We start from the raw sequence: 19,612 nt of genomic DNA on the forward strand, positions 1-19,612 counted from the left end.
TATGTAATTAAAATGGGGGGTAATAAACAGTTCCTATTCAAGTACCTACATTTTTTTCTTGTCTCAAATATCAAACGTGAGCATGAATCATCCTGTAGTATCTAATCTCATATGCACCGTGAAGTGAATTTCTGGCTATATGTAGATTATTAACGTATTGATAAGACACATGGATGCTTATTTGCTCTGTATCTTAAGGGGAGCCAACTGTAAGTAACAACAACATAAACTGGTTTTGCTTTAACTTATGTTATCTTCAAAGGTGTGGCCATAACAGAGAAACATATCACTTTCCTCGTCCTTATGTTAGATGCAGACTAGCCATATGTCACTCAGCGGTTGCTGTATGGTGTCAGCTCACTGAGGGCTTGAGAGGATTCCTGATCCTCTTTAGACTAGGCTCTTCAACTTCATCTTTACTCTTATCCCGCTCACTTACATCACACGCTTCGCTGGCCTTAAGTAAATTATGCAGTGGCATTCACCTAATGCCCAAACAATAACACTGATTTGGAGCAGAGATTAACAGACATTAATAGCTACATAGACAAATAGATACAATTGGTAACCAAAATTTTATATCTCAATTCAACTGATCACAGGAATCACTGTCTTGGCAGTTACACAGCCTATGTATTTTTATGATTATATTATTATGTTATTATATTATTTAGGCCTGCATCACTCCCTGGCCACAAGGGCATTGCTGTAAACAATTTTCTATTAGTACCCCATAATTAACCACTTACTTCCTCCATAATTAACCACTTACTTCCTCATTATTAAAGCCAAACCTAGGCCTTGGGTGACTCTGACTCTTATCTGCATATAAACTATATTTAGCAGAGGTTTATGATGTTTATAATCAAACTGAAACCGTTGCCACCAAGCGCTGGCAGGTTTGTGTCAAGCAGACAGGCAGCAGCTCTTTGTGGAGGATGAAAGAGTCATTTCTTTCATACTGATAGTGAGTAAGCACAAGGTTTGTCCCAGGAAAGAGCGGCTCATTCACACACACACGCACACACACGCACACACACACACACACACACACACACACACACACACACACACACACACACACACACACACACACACAGATCGGAATGCGGCTGTCAGTGAGCAGCAATGAGCGCTTGCCAAAAGGCCTCACCTGTGTATAAAAAAAAAGGGAGGCACAGTGAAAGGGGGAGAGGGCGGGGCCAGCTCCATTTTCTCTGTCCCGAAAAGTTTTTTCCTCTAAATCACAGGAATCAAGTTTACCTGTTCCTGAACCGGCGCTGCACCTGTCGCGACGCTGAATGTGGCACGTCCTTATACCTCGGAGCTTGGCCTTTCCGCTCAACAAAATGCGCCACTGATTTTCTCCCGGATCGAATAACCTTACCTACACACAAACCCAGCTGTCAGTAATCATGAAAAAGGGAGCGTTTAGTTTTTTGGGTCGAAAGAGCCAGTCTCTTTTCGACACCAATATTCAAATCAAGGACATGGGTGAGTACACTGCGTATGCACGTTATCCTGAATAACTATCTCCTAATTCCTTTTGTATGGACTGTTTTCCTAAGAATGAAACGACCTTTGCACCTGTCTAAGCTGACAGTCTCTGGGAAATAGTGGTATGGCCTGTTTACATGAGGGTTTCTTATTAAGAGGTTACAATTGTTTGCAAGTGGAATTGAATCCTAAATCCTTGATATAATGGAATATAAATATGTAAAGTGACCTTGTTTTGTCCTTTTTGCCTGCATTTGACGTCATGGCCTGATGTACAGGTCACCTCTCAAACTGTTGCTCATTACACTAATCATGAGGAAAAACGTGACATGTCACCTCGTGAAACACATGTTGTCTCTAATGTTCATGTTAATAACTTTGTATATCTTCCCTTAAGTGCTAAATGCTTCATTACCTTGCAGTGTGTGCCTTTCCTCTACCAGATGTTGTGCTCTTTTAGTCAAACCAAGAATGCCAAGAGTAGATAAGGTGACACCCATTTAATTTACCTTTCCTTCACTACTGTCTTGTAGACACACACTAAATAAATGGAGTGATCTGTTTGCTCCATTAGCACTGATTGATTTTCTGAATGGGGTGATGTCTCTGTAAGATCCAGTGGTATGGCATTTAAAACATGGAGCTAAAACAGGTTAGATGTTCATGAAACCTTTCGACCTATACAGGTACAGTTCCAAATTTGGTTACAGTTACATTATGCATGTGAACATTATGCCCATAGTCTCATGTACACCATGAATTACTGGTATGTGGTATGTTTTTTAGCAGCCCTTGGAATGAAGAAAATTAGCCCAAAAGTTATGCAGAAACCTTGCATTTGCAAATCACATTGTGCCTTAATCTTGATGGCCTGAGAGAGAACAGGAAACACGAAAAATTGCCATGCAAAGCTGCAACGTGGTGAGAGAACATTTGTGTATTCAAATCAAACAGGTGTACAATAAGGAGATGAATTTGCTGAGACCGAGATAACATCACAGCCGATTTATTCTTTATTGTCACTTGTACTCTGTTGCCTCCTGTGCTACCTGTAGGTTGTTTTGGTATGAGTGAGAATATAACCTTCCATAGAGTGGATGTGGTTGAAAAACTGTGATCTGGAGGAGCATGTTGTGTTTGGTACATTATTACTGTTATCAGACTGAATGAATCCTACTTCTTGACAATAGGAAACATGAGGGGAAAAACAGTTTACCTGCTCATCTCTGAAAACACTTAACCTGGACTTGGCTCCTCTTGACTCAGCCATGAAAGGGAAAATGGCATAAAAGCTGACAGAATGTGCAGACTAAATGCCTTTCAGTGACAAGTTTCTCTCATCAGGTGGTTATTGGACAGCAACATACTTAACGTTGGAATGCATGACCAAGGAATGTTCAACCTCTAAGAAATTTTTCTTCAAACAACCTCCAGGACCTCAGACGTTCTGTTCCTCTGCAATGTTTTTTTTTTTTTTTTTTTGCATCTGCTCTGCTCAGAAATTGCACCAAACCATATTTAGCGTGTTTTAGATTCATGGAGGACCTAAACATGACAAATCCTTAATTACTGGGTCTGTGCCTCAGCTAAATTAGACTGAACTCCAAGCACATGTGACATGAAGATCAACTAACTTAGCCCCAGATTTGACTTTTTTTACAGTAAATTTGTAGGATTTTCAAATTAAACTCTCAAAATACAGTATTGTGCCATTGTGCTGCAGTGCACATAAACAAATCTTTTACAGTTTTAAATAATTCATGTCACATGTTGTCTGCTCTTTTATCAAGAGATTAAATGAAAATGTGTTTAGCTTTAATGAGTTAATCCTAATTAATCCTGAAGTGAGACTATTACAAATATAACATCAGTCTTTCTACAAATCCTTAAGTCAATTATGTATTTACACACAATAATAAGATGTTAATAACAAATACTATTTTAAAGTATGATTATCATTGTTGTTTCTTACGCTTCAAGCTGTGTTGCTATAATTAACTTTTAGCAGCCTCCACAACTCGGCTTGCACTTGAATACAGTGTTGAAATAGAATTAGTGATAAGGGCCATCTGTTCAAGTGTGCTATCGACAACAAAACCACCTTTCAGAGATCACAGAGCAGTCGGTCAGGTTGATAACTAATAACAAACCGCTGCAGAGTGTATCTCATGTTATCTGCTTAATTACCAGACTTTGCAGAAAGAACAATGGATGGATGGACACTGAATGCAGTTGTGGAGGATTACATGGCATGCAAGAGGACAGGGCCCAAGAGTGTTGTAGCTTTTTTGGAAATTTCTCTGCAGTCTGTAAACATACAGATAGATGTTGTACATAAAGATGTTGCAGACAACTCAGAGTCAGTTATGGGGATTGTTGTTGGGTTTTTTTTGCTCTGATTTTCAAGCCCTCTTTAATTAAAGAAATTTTCATCCTATGTTTGCTGATCCTCTTTGAGGAGAGACTCTTTGAGTCTCTCCTCCTGCTAATTATTCCTGCTGTTTATATTTTCCAGCCGGCTGATCACAGAACTATGAGCAGAAAATTAATTGCTAACGCCGTTCAAATCTGTTTTGCTAACAGAAGCCAGCCAATGACACTATGTTTACTTTGTTTTTTTGTTTTTTCTGCAGACAATGTGGAGCTGGTGCTTGATTCATCTGCAATCCCTGAGTCAGGGACTGCCAAGGTGCGGGCCAGACCCACCGTCAAACATCACACTGTAAGTAATTCTCAGTAAAGTTTTAACAAGGATTTACTCTATTTGCATTTGGCTATCATTTGTTCTGGTGGAATAAAATACAGTTACACACTAGAATGAGGGACAGGTTGATGTGTAGCAACAGGATGGGTAAAACATCAAAGGGACACTGGAGCACACAGTTTTAGTAACCTGTCCACCAGTCAAAACTGGTGGACAGGTTACCCAGTGTTCATTACACAAAATACAATATGCATCTAAATAGTGTCCACCACATGTCATGTTCCTGAGATTCATAGATTACTACATTTTACCCCTGTATACATCTGAAAAGCCTGCACAAACGCAAAGACCAAACGCCAAGACAAAACTGCAAGAGCACAGTTTGGCATTTGACTGGCAGAGTGTGTTTGAATCTAGGTCTGCTGTGGTTATACAGGAGTAATGACCAAGCATTTGTCAAATATATAGTTGTTAATTTGGCAAACCTTTGGAGGCTGTTGGTATCTGTTGACAAATGGAGCTGCAGAGGTGCTCTTATTTCAAATAGCGCATGATGCGTAGTGTCAGGTTGGCAATGACAGCGATATCTGTCAATGGATGTGGAAAGAAAGTGGATTTAAATTTTAATTTTTGAGAGTGGCTTTAGAAAACTGTAGCTGAACCAACAGATTACTGTCCTGTGAGTTCAGAGCTTCCGTGAAATTGTTAACACACACAACACAAATTTGATGGACTCCTCATCTCATCTGGTTCACACACCTCAGCTGCGGGGAGTGTTCTGTGACTGCGCCTGTGGCGTGTTTTGGATGTGACACACCCAGCAGCACACGGGTGGACAGCTCACTCTAGTGTGAGAGATGAAAGTGAGTCATAGCCAAGGAAACAATCAGATGTTCTTAAACTGCATAATACGTCGTCTACACACCCGCATAGCTCAGCAAGGAGCTACCTAACTGGCCTGTGATTAATAGATACAAGACTTCAGTGTCATTCAAGGCGTGACATCAGGCAGGCGTCCCATTTTGTTAAAACTGAAACAATTTCTTTTCTCTTACGACTTGACAAATATAGCTCCCTGGTTTGACTTGCATTTCAGCTGCCTGAGGTTCAGAGCAGCGTGTAGTGCTGCACCTGGTGGGGTTTATAATGATAAGACAATCAGTATTTGAAGTTAAGAGCAAATTTAAATGGTCTGTCTCAGTTAATCTGGCAAGTGCCTTAATTGTTTATTCAGCACCCAGGTTGGCTGACTGGCTTTAGCTGTGAGACGGCACCAGCACTGTTTTTTATTTGTTTACAAGCCTTTAATACATATGCTCCCACCCTATGTTTCATCCACCTGCTCTCAGTCTGGGTTATTGCTCCACATTCCCTCTGTCAGAGCTCAACTTTTTCATACAGGGCAAAGCGCATGTGGAACAATTCACAAAAGGCCCTAAAGTTGTACCTTCTGTCACCATTAACTCTGTTCAGAAGCCTTATTTCTGATCTTGTTTTATTTGACTGTAACTGCTTTTGATCTTACTGTATTTTGAAATGTTTTGCCCCGTGTACTTTTTATTTTGATTTTCCTATTTAATGTATTTTATTTCGTTGTGCCTATTAATTCTGTTTGTTTTTATTTGTAGCATGTTCACACACTGTCGTTTGTTTTTACTTCTCAACAGTAAGTCTCCTTAGTGGTCTTTCAAGATAAAATAAAGGTTTAAAAAATAGTTTTGATATTTTGATATACTGCAAGCAAAGCCAAAAGCCCTCAATGACAGAAAATGTAGAGTTTTATTCTTGTCTTAATTTTATTGTGAATCCACAAAGCCCAGTCTAAATTTGGACTAGATTAGCTAAATACACATGTACTGTAAGGATTTAAAATGGTAGAACATTTTCTTTGTTATTTGTTCTTGACCACAACAGAGTTGCCAAGCGGTCCTCCACCAATCAAAAATAAACATCTTGATTTTGCTCACTCCAGATTTATTTACCTCTTCTTGAATCAGTGAAGTAGATGTGAATCTTACTATTGATTGCGTTAGCAAGCTACTTTTACTTTTGCTACTTTTTTAAAAAAAAAATTTTACGAGGAACTCTGGCAAAAACATATGTTATGGTCTTTGACTTATTTTTTGTCCTTTAGAAGGACATATGCCATGTTTAGTCTCCCAGACTTATATTATGTCAACACAGCCTTTGTTTATTTTTAGTGGTGTTTGGACTGTAATGAGAACAGCAAATCTCTCTCTCTCTCTCTCTCTCTCTCTCTCTCTCCCCCCCGCCCCACGTCCCTCCCTGCCTCCCTGTCTCTCTCTCTCTCAGCTATTAGCATTACTAATATTCTCTCTGTCTTACTCCCCCATGTCTGTCATACACAAACACACACACAACACACAAAGGTAGCTAAGTGACAGCATGGTATTTTTCTCAGATGCTGCCGTGCCCATTCAGCATTAGTCAGTGAATAATAGGTTTGCATTACTTCACCTCCATTATTGCCATGGCAAACAGTTAAACATCAGAGGGCTGAGGTTAGTTTAAAGAATATGGACTAAGGCTTATATGTATTTTGCAGTGAGAAGTTCATTGAATTCTGAATGTTATCCAATAGTAGTTCCACTCTGTGATATAAAAAAAAAAAAAAAAGAAAAAAGAAAAAAAAAAGATGATATTTTCTGTCAGGACACATGGGATCATCTTCACTATTGTCCTTTTAAGCCAATTTTTACTGTAAAAGATTTACTGTAAAGGTACTAGTAGTACTAATGAATTTATCAACTGTCACATCATGATACCTATTGTATTGTCAAGTTTCTCATAATTTTAGGCTAAAACTGATAGCAAATGAAATGTAACTCTTTGGCGGTGAGGCACTGGACATGTTAACCTTCTCAAGGAACAGTCAGAACTGCAATACTTGTGAGAACAGGTTTGCTCACTCAAAGCTCAGATACTCAAATACCAGGAAAAAAATCTCTTAGCCATCAGAACAGAACACAGTTTATCTCTAACCAAACTGCATTTTTTGTGTCAGAGGTTGAAATGGTAATAGTCTGATTGATTTTTTTCCCCACAGTCCTCAGCTGACAGTCTGCAAGGCTTTGCTGTCCCAACACCCAAAGTCCCTGTCCTCCCCCCTTTCAATGGACCAAAGATCAACGGCTCAAGTGAAGGTCTGTTGCTTAACTCCCTCAGATATGTGCTCCGGGGTTAACATGGCAGAGCCTATTCACATTCTCAAGTTCCTTGTGCATTTGTCCTGGTTTCACTTGATGGATCACAGTTTAAACACAATCACCATGTTTCCATAAAGGGTTGAAAATGCAGGGCAGGTAAATGTTTGTCCGAGCCGTTACACAATGACCTTTGTGAAGTCTCTGAGGGTGCAGCCATACCAAATCGCATGCATATTTACATAATAGGAGTGTTTGTATTTTTTAGAAAGAAGTAGATATCATGCAGTTCAATTTTAGATGTAGACAAGCCAAATAAAAAGTAAAATACATCTTTATTTACTTTATAATTTTATTGTATATAGATAAGCATATGCATGCAAGCAACTCTGCATTCTATAATTATTGTGCTAAAAAAGAAATTACTTCTCCCTTTATTGTTCTGTTATAAATCTTCTTACTACTTACTCGTAATGTAAGCTTAATATTGCAATAACTGAAATTGCAATAATGACAACCATTTCGACTCAACTGACTAAAAATGTGGTGTAAGCATATATTTTATCAGTGACTCATAGCCATGATGAGAGCCATGTAGACTCAACAGCGGTCTGTTTTGCCACTCATACACTTTATAGACTTCCATCATATTTTCATCTGATTTAGCTCCTTTTAAATACTATTACTGATATTGTTGCTATTTTTAAATGCATTAAAATCAATTTTAGTGATTTTAAAAAATTAAAATCAGCAAGTAAAAACATTCAAATCAGTATCACTCAAATCATCCCATTCCACACTATGCAAATGCTCAAGAACTGTGTCAGCATTGTCTATAAAACACTGAGTTCTTCTATTTTTCTCCCCAGTCATTCATTCTGTCTTTTTCTTGTCTAGTCAAAGGAGACTGGATGTCCAATGGATCTGTTATATCTGTGCCTGACCTGGTAGAGGGAGAGATACTGGTTCCTCCTCCTCCCTCTATGGCACCTCCACCCCCTCCAACACATAATATCCTTCCCCCACCAGATTTCATGGGTGACCTAGACACTTTAGACTTGGCAACACTTCATCCACCCTCCATGTCCCCTCCAAAACCCCCTTCACTGACACCCTCCCTGGAGGATGAGGAGGATCTAACCTGCTTAAAACCACCACCTATGGCTCCTCCAAAGCCTCCCTCCACTTGTTCCAGTGCCTCTGCATCATCCTTTTCTACGTCCACCCCGCCACCGTCCATAATTCCTGATTGCCCAAGCTTTTCCCCGCCACAACCCCCCACTGAAAGGCAGAATAAGACTCAGAAGACTCCACCTCCAAAACCTGTCAGACTGTCATCCATACCCAGTTTGGACAACATACATCAGGATCCCGCCCCAGCTCCCCCTGTCCAGACACCCACACCCTCGACTTTCAACCCCCAGAATGCAGCCAAGCTCTACAATATTCCTAAGACCTCCATTCTCAGCACGCCTGTGGACCGTGAGGCAAGGCCCAAGCAGATTTTACTCCTGGAGGATTCTGTGTCTGTTAACTCCTTCCCAGTGCCTATCCAGAGCAATGGGCAAGCCTCACCTGTGGCTCCACCATCCAAGCCTGTCCAGAGAAACAGCTCTGGAGACCAGCTAGATAAAAACATACAGGAGTTAAAGGAGAACACACAAACGACACTTCCCTCTCAGTCACCCCTATCTCAGCCAAAGAGGGAGGCTAAAACCGACACACTTGTTACACAACAGGAAGTAAAGAAACCGCTCCAGACTCCAGGTGAAATTTCACCAAAGCCAAAGAAAGAGCACATTGCCCAGGTAAAAGCAGAGGACAGCCGGATTAAGGTTGAGGCATCACCCAGTCACAGTGGCAAATTCAGTCCTATACTAGATCGTAAACTAAGGAACCTGAAGAGTAGTGAAATCAACGGGACACGAGAGGGTCACGCAGTTTCCCCCCTGGCTCTTCTGATGATAGCTAAGGAGAGAGAAAAACAAAGATCTGCTCTGTCTAATCTGTCTCATGAAAATAACACCAAGAAGACTGAGCAGTCAAATTCAAGCATTCAGCCCAGTGACTCAAATCCCAATTCCTTCATTGTCATCCCCAGGTCCACCTCATCTTCCTCTCTAAGCTCACTAGGCACAATACAGGAGAGTTCAAATCCTGTCACTAATGTGGAACAGACACCACCGATTCAGACTCCAGGACGACCCAAGAGCCCTGCATTTGGCAAGGGTGAAAAGGCATCTACAAATCCAACTCTCAATGGGATTTCGACAGCTGCATCCACAACACCTATCAACCTAGCTGTGCAGAATCAAGATGTACAACCAGATCCTTCACAGTCTAAATCTGCACAGGATAAGGATATTGGAGAGGAGTTAAGTATGCCGTTACTGCCTCCCCCACCTGAGTTTGCCAGCTTTGATGATTTAGATGAGATTACAGAGCCTCCTCCTTCTATCCGGCCTCCTGACCCTCCCATGAAAAAGGCACCATCACTGCCAAGTGTCATTCCTCCCCCTCCTAGTCAGTGCCCACCTCCTCCAACCAAGCCTAAACCCCCAGCACCTCCAAAACTCCCACCCCCAGATATGGATATCAAACCAATGCCACCATCCCAGACGAAGTCCATGGCACCCCCGACCCAACCACCCGCGTCTCTCTCAGTCCGCCAGGCCACACTCCTAAGCATTTTACAAAAGAAGATGTTGGAAATGGACCACAAAATAGTTCCCATGAAGGAGACCGAGTCCAGCACTGACGACTGGAGTTCCCCCTTGTCTGATGAGGAGACAAAGATCCCTGATGTCCCCAGAGCCTCACCGCAGAACAAGAATCACTTTGTGTCCAGCAAAACAGCAGGCCTGGACATGCGCGAGTTGGAGACTAAGGTGACCAAGAAACAACAGGATAAAACCTCATCAAAAGACGCCACCAGGTAAGGATTCCTGTGCTCAAATGTGGCCACTTCATTATTTAAAGAAGTTGGGTGTTTTAGTAGCTCATCATAAACACAATTCTGTTCTTCTTTTCAGCAATGGACCACAATCAAAACAGCAATATGGTATGACATTTACAGTACGACCAGGAACCAAACAACCCATTACCCTTGTTAATAAAGGGGATTCTTCTTGAGAGGTGTAACTATGCTAAATATTCCACTATTCAGCCAAAATTTCTTGGGAATGTAAAATGTACTTTTAAATAGAAAGGGATTTTTTTTACAGTGATGCAAAAGCACTTTCACCAAATGACTTGGACTTTGGCTGCTGCTGTTTAATCAGTGGAGAGGTACATATTGCCTTGTTAAAGCTTTTTAATCAGTTTCAATGCTGCATGGCTAGTCTTCATTTATCACATTAGCCAAGTCTTTCAATAAAATGCTTTAAGTTGAAGTTATTCATGGCAGTATATGGCAAGTGAAAATGCGATACATTATACGGGAGTTTATAGAGTATGAAAACAGCTCAGTTGATTTATTCATTAGTTACTTTTGTGCATGTTTTGATATACTGTACAGACAGCTGTTATTCTGTACTCAAACAGTAAAATGGATTAATAATGTATAATTCAATATTTGTGATTTATCCTGTTCTTTCAATGTTACAAGTATGTTATATAGGTTATTGTAGTTATAGCAAGTCAACATGCAATTTACAACTTTCCTGTGCTGAGTTCTTCATATTTATGTTTTGCCTTATGTATGGAAGTTATTCTTCTGCAGTAAAATGGAGTTTTCTTAATGTAGCTACAACCATGTTGTTTTGATGTACAGGTTATATCAGTATCTGTAAGAAAAACAATTTGAGAAACCACATAAGATCCAGTTAATGTAAATGTCAGAGTTGTACAAGTACATAGATGAAATACTGTATCTTTATTTTAAATATTTGTGCATGCCTAATTTAATGTAAGATGTAACGTAGCATCCAGCTATAAAGGCTGATCCTCTAGAACAGGTTATCTGCAATACAATGCTATCTATGCCTAGCTGAAACACATTTAAGGAACCATAAATCCAAACAGTAAATGGCATGTTTGTCATTGATTACAAGATCTAGTAAAGTTTCTTATGCTTTTTTGCCTGTCATGTATTTATTTTTGTGTTTTAGTGTTACACAAGGTACCATCTCAGAGTCAGGAAAGCATTTCTTCCATCAGTGAAGCCAATTTTATGTTGATTTTCCTTTTTACATGGTGAATCTACAGTCAGGACCTGACAGGTGATCACATGGAGATGCAGACCAAAACTTTATTGAAGGATGGAAAAACAAGCAGTAGTTACATGTTAATCTCTGGACATAAAACCCAACGAGTTGCGGCCTGTGAGGTGCTTAACAGTCTGGCATCCATGTGCAGGGGCGCTGTATATCGGAGAAAAGTTAGGACAATTCCAAGGGCCCTTGCCTGACAGGGGCCCCAAAATAGGTAAAAACTAATATAAAATTATTAAACCATCTTCGAGTGTGTGTGTGTGTGTATATACACTATATTACCAAAAGTATTCGCTCACCTGCCTTTACTCATACTATGAACTGAAGTGCCATCCCATTCCTAACCCATAGAGTTCAATATGATGTCGGTCCACCTTTTGCAGCTATTACAGCTTCAACTCTTCTGGGAAGACTGTCCACAAGGTTGAGGAGAGTGTTTATAGGAATTTTTGACCATTCTTCCAAAAGCGCATTGGTGAGGTCACACACTGATGTTGGTCGAGAAGGCCTGGCTCTCAGTCTCCACTCTAATTCATCCCAAAGGTGTTCTATCGGGTTCAGGTCAGGACTCTGTGCAGGCCAGTCAAGTTCATCCACACCAGACTCTGTCATCCATGTCTTTATGGACCTTGCTTTGTGCACTGGTGCACAGTCATGTTGGAAGAGGAAGGGGCCCGCTCCAAACTGTTCCCACAAGGTTGGGAGCATGGAATTGTCCAAAATGTTTTGGTATCCTGAAGCATTCAAAGTTCCTTTCACTGGAACTAAGGGGCCAGGCCCAGCTCCTGAAAAACAACCCCACACCATAATTCCTCCTCCACCAAATTTCACAGTCGGCACAATGCAGTCTGAAATGTACTGTTCTCCTGGCAACCTCCAAACCCAGACTCGTCCATCAGATTGCCAGATGGAAAAGCGTGATTCATCACTCCAGAGAACGCGTCTCCACTGCTCTAGAGGCCAGTGGCGGCGTGCTTTACACCATTGCATCCGACGCTTTGCATTGCACTTGGTGATGTGTGGCTTGGCTGCAGCTGCTCGGCCATGGAAACCCATTCCATGAAGCTCTCTGCGTACTGTACTTGGGCTAATCTGAAGGTCACATGACGTTTGTAGCTCTGTAGCAATTGACTGTGCAGAAAGTCGGCGACCTCTTTGCACTATGCGCTTCAGCATCCGCTGACCCCTCTCCGTCACTTTAGGTGGCCTACCACTTCGTGGCTGAGTTGCTGTTGTTCCCAAACGCTTCCATTTTGTTATAATAGAGCTGACAGTTGACTGTGGAATATTTAGGAGCGAGGAAATTTCACGACTGGATTTGTTGCACAGGTGGCATCCTATGACAGTTCCACGCTGGAATTCACTGAGCTCCTGAGAGCGGCCCATTCTTTCACAAATGTCTTGTTTCACAGTCTGCATGCCTGAGTGCTTGATTTTATACACCTGTGGCCAGGCCAAGTGATTAGGACACCTGATTCTGATCATTTGAATGGGTGAGCGAATACTTTTGGTAATATAGTGTATATATATATATATATATATATTTTTTTTTTTTTTTTTTTTTTTTTAAATGGGGCCCAAAATTCCTGGCGGCACCCCTGTCCATGTGACAGACAGAACATAAAATCAAAACAGCACAGCAGTAACAGTTCATGTTTGTTCGAAATTGTAAATCTGAGTCAAACAAATAGAAATGCCAGCATAAATACTCAGACCTCAGTGATTGTAGCTCTCTTATAATGAAAGCTGTGTTTCCTTAGGACAATTCCATGACTTTCAAGACTAGAAGGGGGCCTTGCAGATCTAGATTTTGTATGTCCAGATTTCATCATGAATCATACCTGGTAAATCATTACATCACTCAATGGACTGCTTTTGCATTGAGCACAATATCAACTGTTGGATGTAGTGAACAGTTGGTTATTTACGTATTTTTTTCACTGAATAAATTGTTTTTTTTATATAAATGCTCAAAAGAAAGGCCCAGAATGAGCCCACACACTGCTAACTGAAGAGCTGTAGGAGATAATTATATTGCTGCTGTGAGTGTAACAATTATTTTTCTTTATAATGCCCACACTAAATCGAATTTCAGTTCAGTGCAGATTTTATGTGCGTAGTGGTGGGGTGCTGCCTGTTGTATTTTGTCGAATTAAAACAGTTCACATCATGAACAGAAGTTACATATCATGAACTAGAGGTGATTACTTTGATACTTGACTAGGTTTGACAAAATAATGGATTTCAAATTATAGTCATCTAAAACATGATTAACTGTATGGAAGTACAAGCTTTGACCATAATGGACCTAGTGGTTAGCGTTCTCTGTTTTGATCATGCATCTCTAGAGAAAACTAAGACCGCATGCCTAAGGATAAGAAATTCTTCCTGAAAGTTCAGCCATGACAGTGTTGGCACACCGCGAGAAAAACTAATCATCCAAATCCATTCTATTAAGTTGTGAGGTCACAGATAATCAATGGGAGCACTTCACCTGCTCCTGTGCAGATCACATATGTAATCTTGTTAACTTCTAAGCCAACCTCCCACGCTTGTCACACATGAACACATAACACACTATCCTCTGTTGAACCGTCAAGTGTTAAATGGGGTTTACATTGGCCACAATAATCCGTCTTTATGGTAAATTAATTTTCTGACCTTGGAAATTCACACTGTATATTACTGCTCTTTCCCCAAATTCTCAAGCTTCCTAATTTATCTCATATAGTGTCCTAAGCATATTACACATGTTGAAAAATGACCCGTTCTTATGTGGGGAAGGCATTGTGGCCTAAGTCTAACATTTCAGGAAACCAAATGAAATGCCAAAGTGATCTTGTTCTTACATTAAACTAACTTTATTGTAAAATGCAATAGAAATGGGTTGCCTAAAGTGTTATTACACATGGAAATGATGACATACAGTATAATGAATGCAAAGGATGACTACACAAAGGCCAGGGTTGGAGAACTGCAGTCTAAATGTTATGCACATCATCAGGGCACTGAATGATGATAACTTGACACTGTAATCCACATCTCCTGACATATTAGTAATAGCGATACCTGGACTTCACCCCTCAAAAACAGGGGATTTTTTTCAGTAACATTTAACCATTCACATCCAAGCCATGTCAAATTCATTTGCTTCTAAGGAGAGGAGGTGGGTGCTCCAGTGGTGGGATCTACTGTGTGGTGGAGCACATGGTGATCCCAGCCTACAGTCGTGAGGGAGTTGGATTCACCGTGGAGCCAGCATACACCCTTAACAAAGTCCTGGTGTCGTCGATCTCTAAGTCTAAGGACAAAGAATATTTCATCAGTATTATGAATGGTGCAGGATACTAGGCCTGCTGATTGTAGATTTTAGATTTTTAGTACAGCTCATTTTTAAGACTCACATTTCTCTCAGCTCAGCATTCACCACAGCAAGGGAACAGTCATCACTGATGGATGCTAGCAAGGGGGCACTGTGACAGAAAAAACGAGGTTTTAGAGTTTTGACAGGACTGAGGCTGGAAGTAAAATTAACACTGAAAATGTTTTTTTACCTATGTGTGGAGAAGGCAACACCATTGACTCTGCGGCTGTGGGCAGTTTCCATCCGGGTCGGCTCTGTTCCTCGGAAGTCCCTCACGCTCACTCTGCCCAACTCGTCACCTGAGCGCAATAAAAAAGCATCGTCAAAACACAAAGCCTGTCCATTCGCTCTTTTGATGAATCCACCTTTCGCTCCTGGTCCTTACCATAAGCAATAGTGCTCCTGTGGTGAGGGTGCCAGGCGACAGTGGTGCAGCTGCAGCCGGGGGACTCTAAATCTGCGAGGACAAAATCACAGGAAATGGTGAGACCAACACTCACTGGATCATGGTTTGTCAAATAAATCGGGGCATGAACCTTTGATTCGATTTATGAACAACTTATTTTTTGGAAAGACTCAATTCAACTGGAGTTTGTGAACTGCAATACCAAGTCAACAATTCAATGCAGTTTGGCCAAAGTCGTCAGCCCATTAATATACACAAACAATAATGTAAAACTATCCAAATCTTTTCTGAAATGTGAAAAAAAGAATCACACAAAGGAGTAACCTTTAACATTAGGCTTATCTGTGTAGCAGTCATATTAGATTTTGCTGCTGAAGCTGTTTGTCATAATGAATTCCAATGATGTTAAACATGTGGTAACTATGTTTAAACTATGCTATGTTTAAAAAATAGTAATGTTTTGGCAGAATACAGGCAAGTTCTGCTCACCTAATCGTGAAGCTGGTTTTGCTGGCTTCCTCCTGTCCCACAGCAATAGACGACCATCCTTGAGGAAGGAGGAGAAAAGACAGGTTCGAAATAAAAAGATCTTTCTATGTCAGTATACCTGTATTCACATGGGTGGTAAATAGTAAAAGGATTTTAAAGCATTAAAAGTAGTTTTTAAGAGAATCAGTTTTTCTCAATAGCACACAAATTTATGCATAAAGATGCTACAATGTGATACGTTCATCTTATTTCTACAGGAAATCTGTGGTTTCAGGAAGAGATTTTTATCAGGAAGTGTTACTGCTAGGAATGCAAACAATTAATCGATTATCGATTAAATACCGATAAGAATTTACCCGATTAAATGAAACTGACTGCAATTAATTGAACATTCCGCGGTCCATTTGAACGGGGGTAGTAGTGCCCCGCCAGGCCAGTAAATATTAAAATAGACACGCAAAACATTTTCCCCGTTTCCCGTTATTACATTTCCCGGGAACAACTATAGAACAACCGTAACTACCCGCGTGGAGGCACGTTACATCTTTATTTATATTTTTATGTGACAGACAAGACGGTGCACAATTTATTAACTTAATTAAATTTTCTATTCAGAATTTATTTATTTTGTTATGCTGCTAAGAGACAGTTCACAGTTTATTTTTATTATCCAACATAATATTATTTCATTTTCTGTACAGAATTTATTTTATTTTGTTATACTGCTAAAAGACAGTGCACTAATTTATTTTCATGTAAAAGTAGCCTACATATTTCATTCTTCTATTCAGGAATGTATTTTGTTATGTTGCTGCTATTAATGTTTCCCATGTCACAGATGAGAGAATGCCCCAGTTATTTTCATGTTAAGCAGCCTATGTAATATTTTACTACATTTTCTATGCAGAATATTACCTGTCCTAAACTGTATCCCAAATGGTACAATAAATCTTTGATTAAGGAATATGATGTGCATTTTTTTCTGTATATCATAAGGAATAGAGAGGGAAAATTCAGAGGGAAATTCAGCTTCTCAGGAAAATCGCCGCTTATCAATTAATTGATAATTGAGCGATAAGGTGAATCAACTATTGATTCATGAATTAATCGATAATTTGCATCCCTAGTTACTGCATTACAACGTTCACAAGAATGTGTCACAAGAAACACACAAACACACACCATGACGACATAATTTCCATCATACCATGTACCATGGTGTCAGGACATTAAAATGCTGATGTCGTCGGTTCAGTATCTTACCTGACCACAGGAAATAAACAGCGACTCATCTGCAGGACTGCAGGCCACACAGTTAACTGGCTTCGTGTGTGCTGGAGGACGGATTCAGATTCAGTGGAGACATCAACCATATTTATCCAACAAGAGCATTTACCATGTAACCAAATACACATACAGCTGAAGAAGGACAAATTAATGAAATACAAGAAACAGCTCTGACATGGAGAAAAGTAATCAGATTTTAGATGAAATGTGAGCCCAGTGAAGAAAGCTCGGATTATTATTGGAAAACAGAGACACTGATTGCAAAACAATCAGTGAGATAAAAACTTGAGATAAATTTTGATTGACACTGCCTATTTCTACTATCTAGTAATGCAGATGAGTTCTTAGGAAATGTTTTCTTACCACTGTAGGTGCTGACCACGGTCTCCTGACTAAGATCCCAGACTTTAATTCTGTAGTGGAGAGAAATAAACAAAAACACTGTGATGAAAAGTACCAGAGAGGCTATGAATAAAGAGTAAAGAGGAGTAAATCACAAGTTTCATCCCAATATGATATATCAATGCTCTGGACAATATTTGCTGATATCACAAAATTAGCCATTGTATGTTTATGATTCGATGGAATTCAGGGGGCCTTGATCAATATGACATTTTGCCCATTTAACACAATCAGTTACATCACAACGCCATGATTCTGTTTTAGGTGCTTGGACAGGTTCATCATGTTTCCTGAATATTTCATCTCATACTGACATCATCTACATATGACATGTAATTTTTCAGTTGAGCCGTCTTTTCTCTGAAATGCAAAATATTTCCACACTGCTGATTTATTCCCAAGAGGAGAGTAGATCCTCATTGGCTTTTTCTTGGCTGCTGGCTGCCATTATCTGCCTGGCACTAGCACAGTTTGACAATTTGGGAAGGTGGACAGAAATGGTGATGTGCCATGGCAAAATAAAGGTGTATCTCTAAGATGAATATATGGATCGATATTTTCATTTATATTGGATCAATTATCATCATAAAATCATAATGGCAACATTTAAAATGCAAGTAATCCAACTGGCACTATTCTGCAGAGGCAACACCAGATACAATTGACAGTGTGGGTGTGGGTGTGTGTGTGTGTGAACAGACACTAACCGGCAGTCCATGCTGCCAGTGACAGCACTGCTTCCTCCAGCCACTGGGCTCACGCTGGTGACAATGTGGTCATGTTCGTGTTTGGTGAAGCGGTTCACCAGCAGGCGCTCATCCTCGGCCAGCTCCCACAGCTCCAGGGCACCTGCACAGCATTCAGCAAGAGAGAGAGAGGACACATTGAGCTGAAGAACGATGATGCCTCACGCCAAACACTTGTCCTCCAGAGCTGCTAGTCCACTCACCTGAGTCTGATGCCACAAGAACTCCCTTTTCTGACACCCACTTGACATCTGCGACCCCGCTCTCAGTCTGGACACCAGCTTTGCAGAAGCCTTCATTGGGAGCCTGCTCTGCATAGCTGTAGATCCAAATAGAGCCCAGCCAGCACCTGCCAGTCAGGCTGGAGGCTCCCAGCAGCAAGGTGCCATCTACAAGAGACAGACAGCCCGGCTTATGTAAAATCATAACATCACATAGCAGCTTTCTCATTAGATGCAATGTCAGCATACACTCAATCCACAAAGCATCGTTTAGTTCAACCGCAACCACTAGCTCTTTAGTCATATCTTAAGAAGTACACAATCATTCCAGTGATCAGACCCACTGAATTCGTTTTTAACCCAGCTAGCAGCACCACGTGTCCATCAGCAAACCCATCAGCTAGCCTGTTGTCTCCCCTCACCTGCTCGGTACTGCGCCGCGCACAGATGCTTCTCCATGCACGCCGGGGCATTAGGAGGGATATTCCACCTGTTTTCCTTGATCATGCTTGCATTCGCCGTACCTTGCATCCAGATATCGCGGGTATGATTTATCGATACAAAAAAGTGACGGCTAACGATTTTCTTAAAGACAACGCTAGCGCGAGTTCTGCAAAGCGATGTAGCGTTAGCCGGTGTTTGCTAGCGGAGAAGTCACAGCTTTTCTCGCCAGGCTCCGATGACAGTCAACACACAGAGGGTCATGTGTTGGAGCTTAAAAATTCTGTGATATTCTTGTCCCAAGCTAAACATAAAAATGCCGGACTAATGTGGCCGTTTTGAGAATGAATGAATGAGCAGCGAGGTGTCAGGCAAACCGGGTAAACACATGGAGCACACACTTCCGCCTCCAGTTCTACTTCTTCGTCGTCCTGTGTGGGGCGCGAACTATAAACATGCATGCATACCTCCACCTAGTGTCAAATGTGCCTTACTGTCTTTCAGCATAGTGTTACATGGAGAAAAAAAAAATCACCATAAATTAAATTTCACCTCACCCAAGACGTCCCACTGCCAATGAGTCCACTTAAACTTCATTAACTAGTTACTTTTTTGCCCTTCATCACCAAAATGATCTTCATTTAACAGTGTTTCTTGTGTACCCCTGTCTTGGAAAGTCA

At 40.7% G+C, this 19,612-nt stretch overlaps 2 protein-coding genes across 2 annotated transcripts; one reads left to right on the forward strand and one right to left on the reverse strand.

Annotated features, from left to right (window-relative positions):
• The first annotated feature begins 1,257 nt into the window (after positions 1-1,257).
• Positions 1,258-11,328, forward strand: LOC115359678 (uncharacterized protein C6orf132 homolog). Its single transcript, XM_030052257.1, has 5 exons — positions 1,258-1,494; positions 4,131-4,219; positions 7,269-7,365; positions 8,263-10,300; positions 10,398-11,328. Exons 1-5 carry the CDS (start codon positions 1,416-1,418, stop codon positions 10,495-10,497), a joined length of 2,403 nt encoding a protein of 800 aa, XP_029908117.1. The 5' UTR covers positions 1,258-1,415; the 3' UTR covers positions 10,498-11,328.
• A 3,354-nt stretch (positions 11,329-14,682) lies between these two features.
• Positions 14,683-19,358, reverse strand: wdr77 (WD repeat domain 77). The gene is made up of 10 exons (XM_030052258.1): positions 18,914-19,358; positions 18,474-18,659; positions 18,232-18,373; positions 17,486-17,535; positions 17,099-17,169; positions 15,836-15,893; positions 15,326-15,397; positions 15,131-15,239; positions 14,981-15,049; positions 14,683-14,877 (listed from the first exon to the last, which is right to left on the reverse strand). Exons 1-10 carry the CDS (start codon positions 19,020-19,022, stop codon positions 14,730-14,732), a joined length of 1,014 nt encoding a protein of 337 aa, XP_029908118.1. The 5' UTR covers positions 19,023-19,358; the 3' UTR covers positions 14,683-14,729.
• Positions 19,359-19,612: the final 254 nt, after the last annotated feature.

The sequence above is a fragment of the Myripristis murdjan genome, chromosome 5 (genome assembly GCF_902150065.1).
Source record: "Myripristis murdjan chromosome 5, fMyrMur1.1, whole genome shotgun sequence".
NCBI classification, from domain to species: domain Eukaryota; kingdom Metazoa; phylum Chordata; class Actinopteri; order Holocentriformes; family Holocentridae; genus Myripristis; species Myripristis murdjan.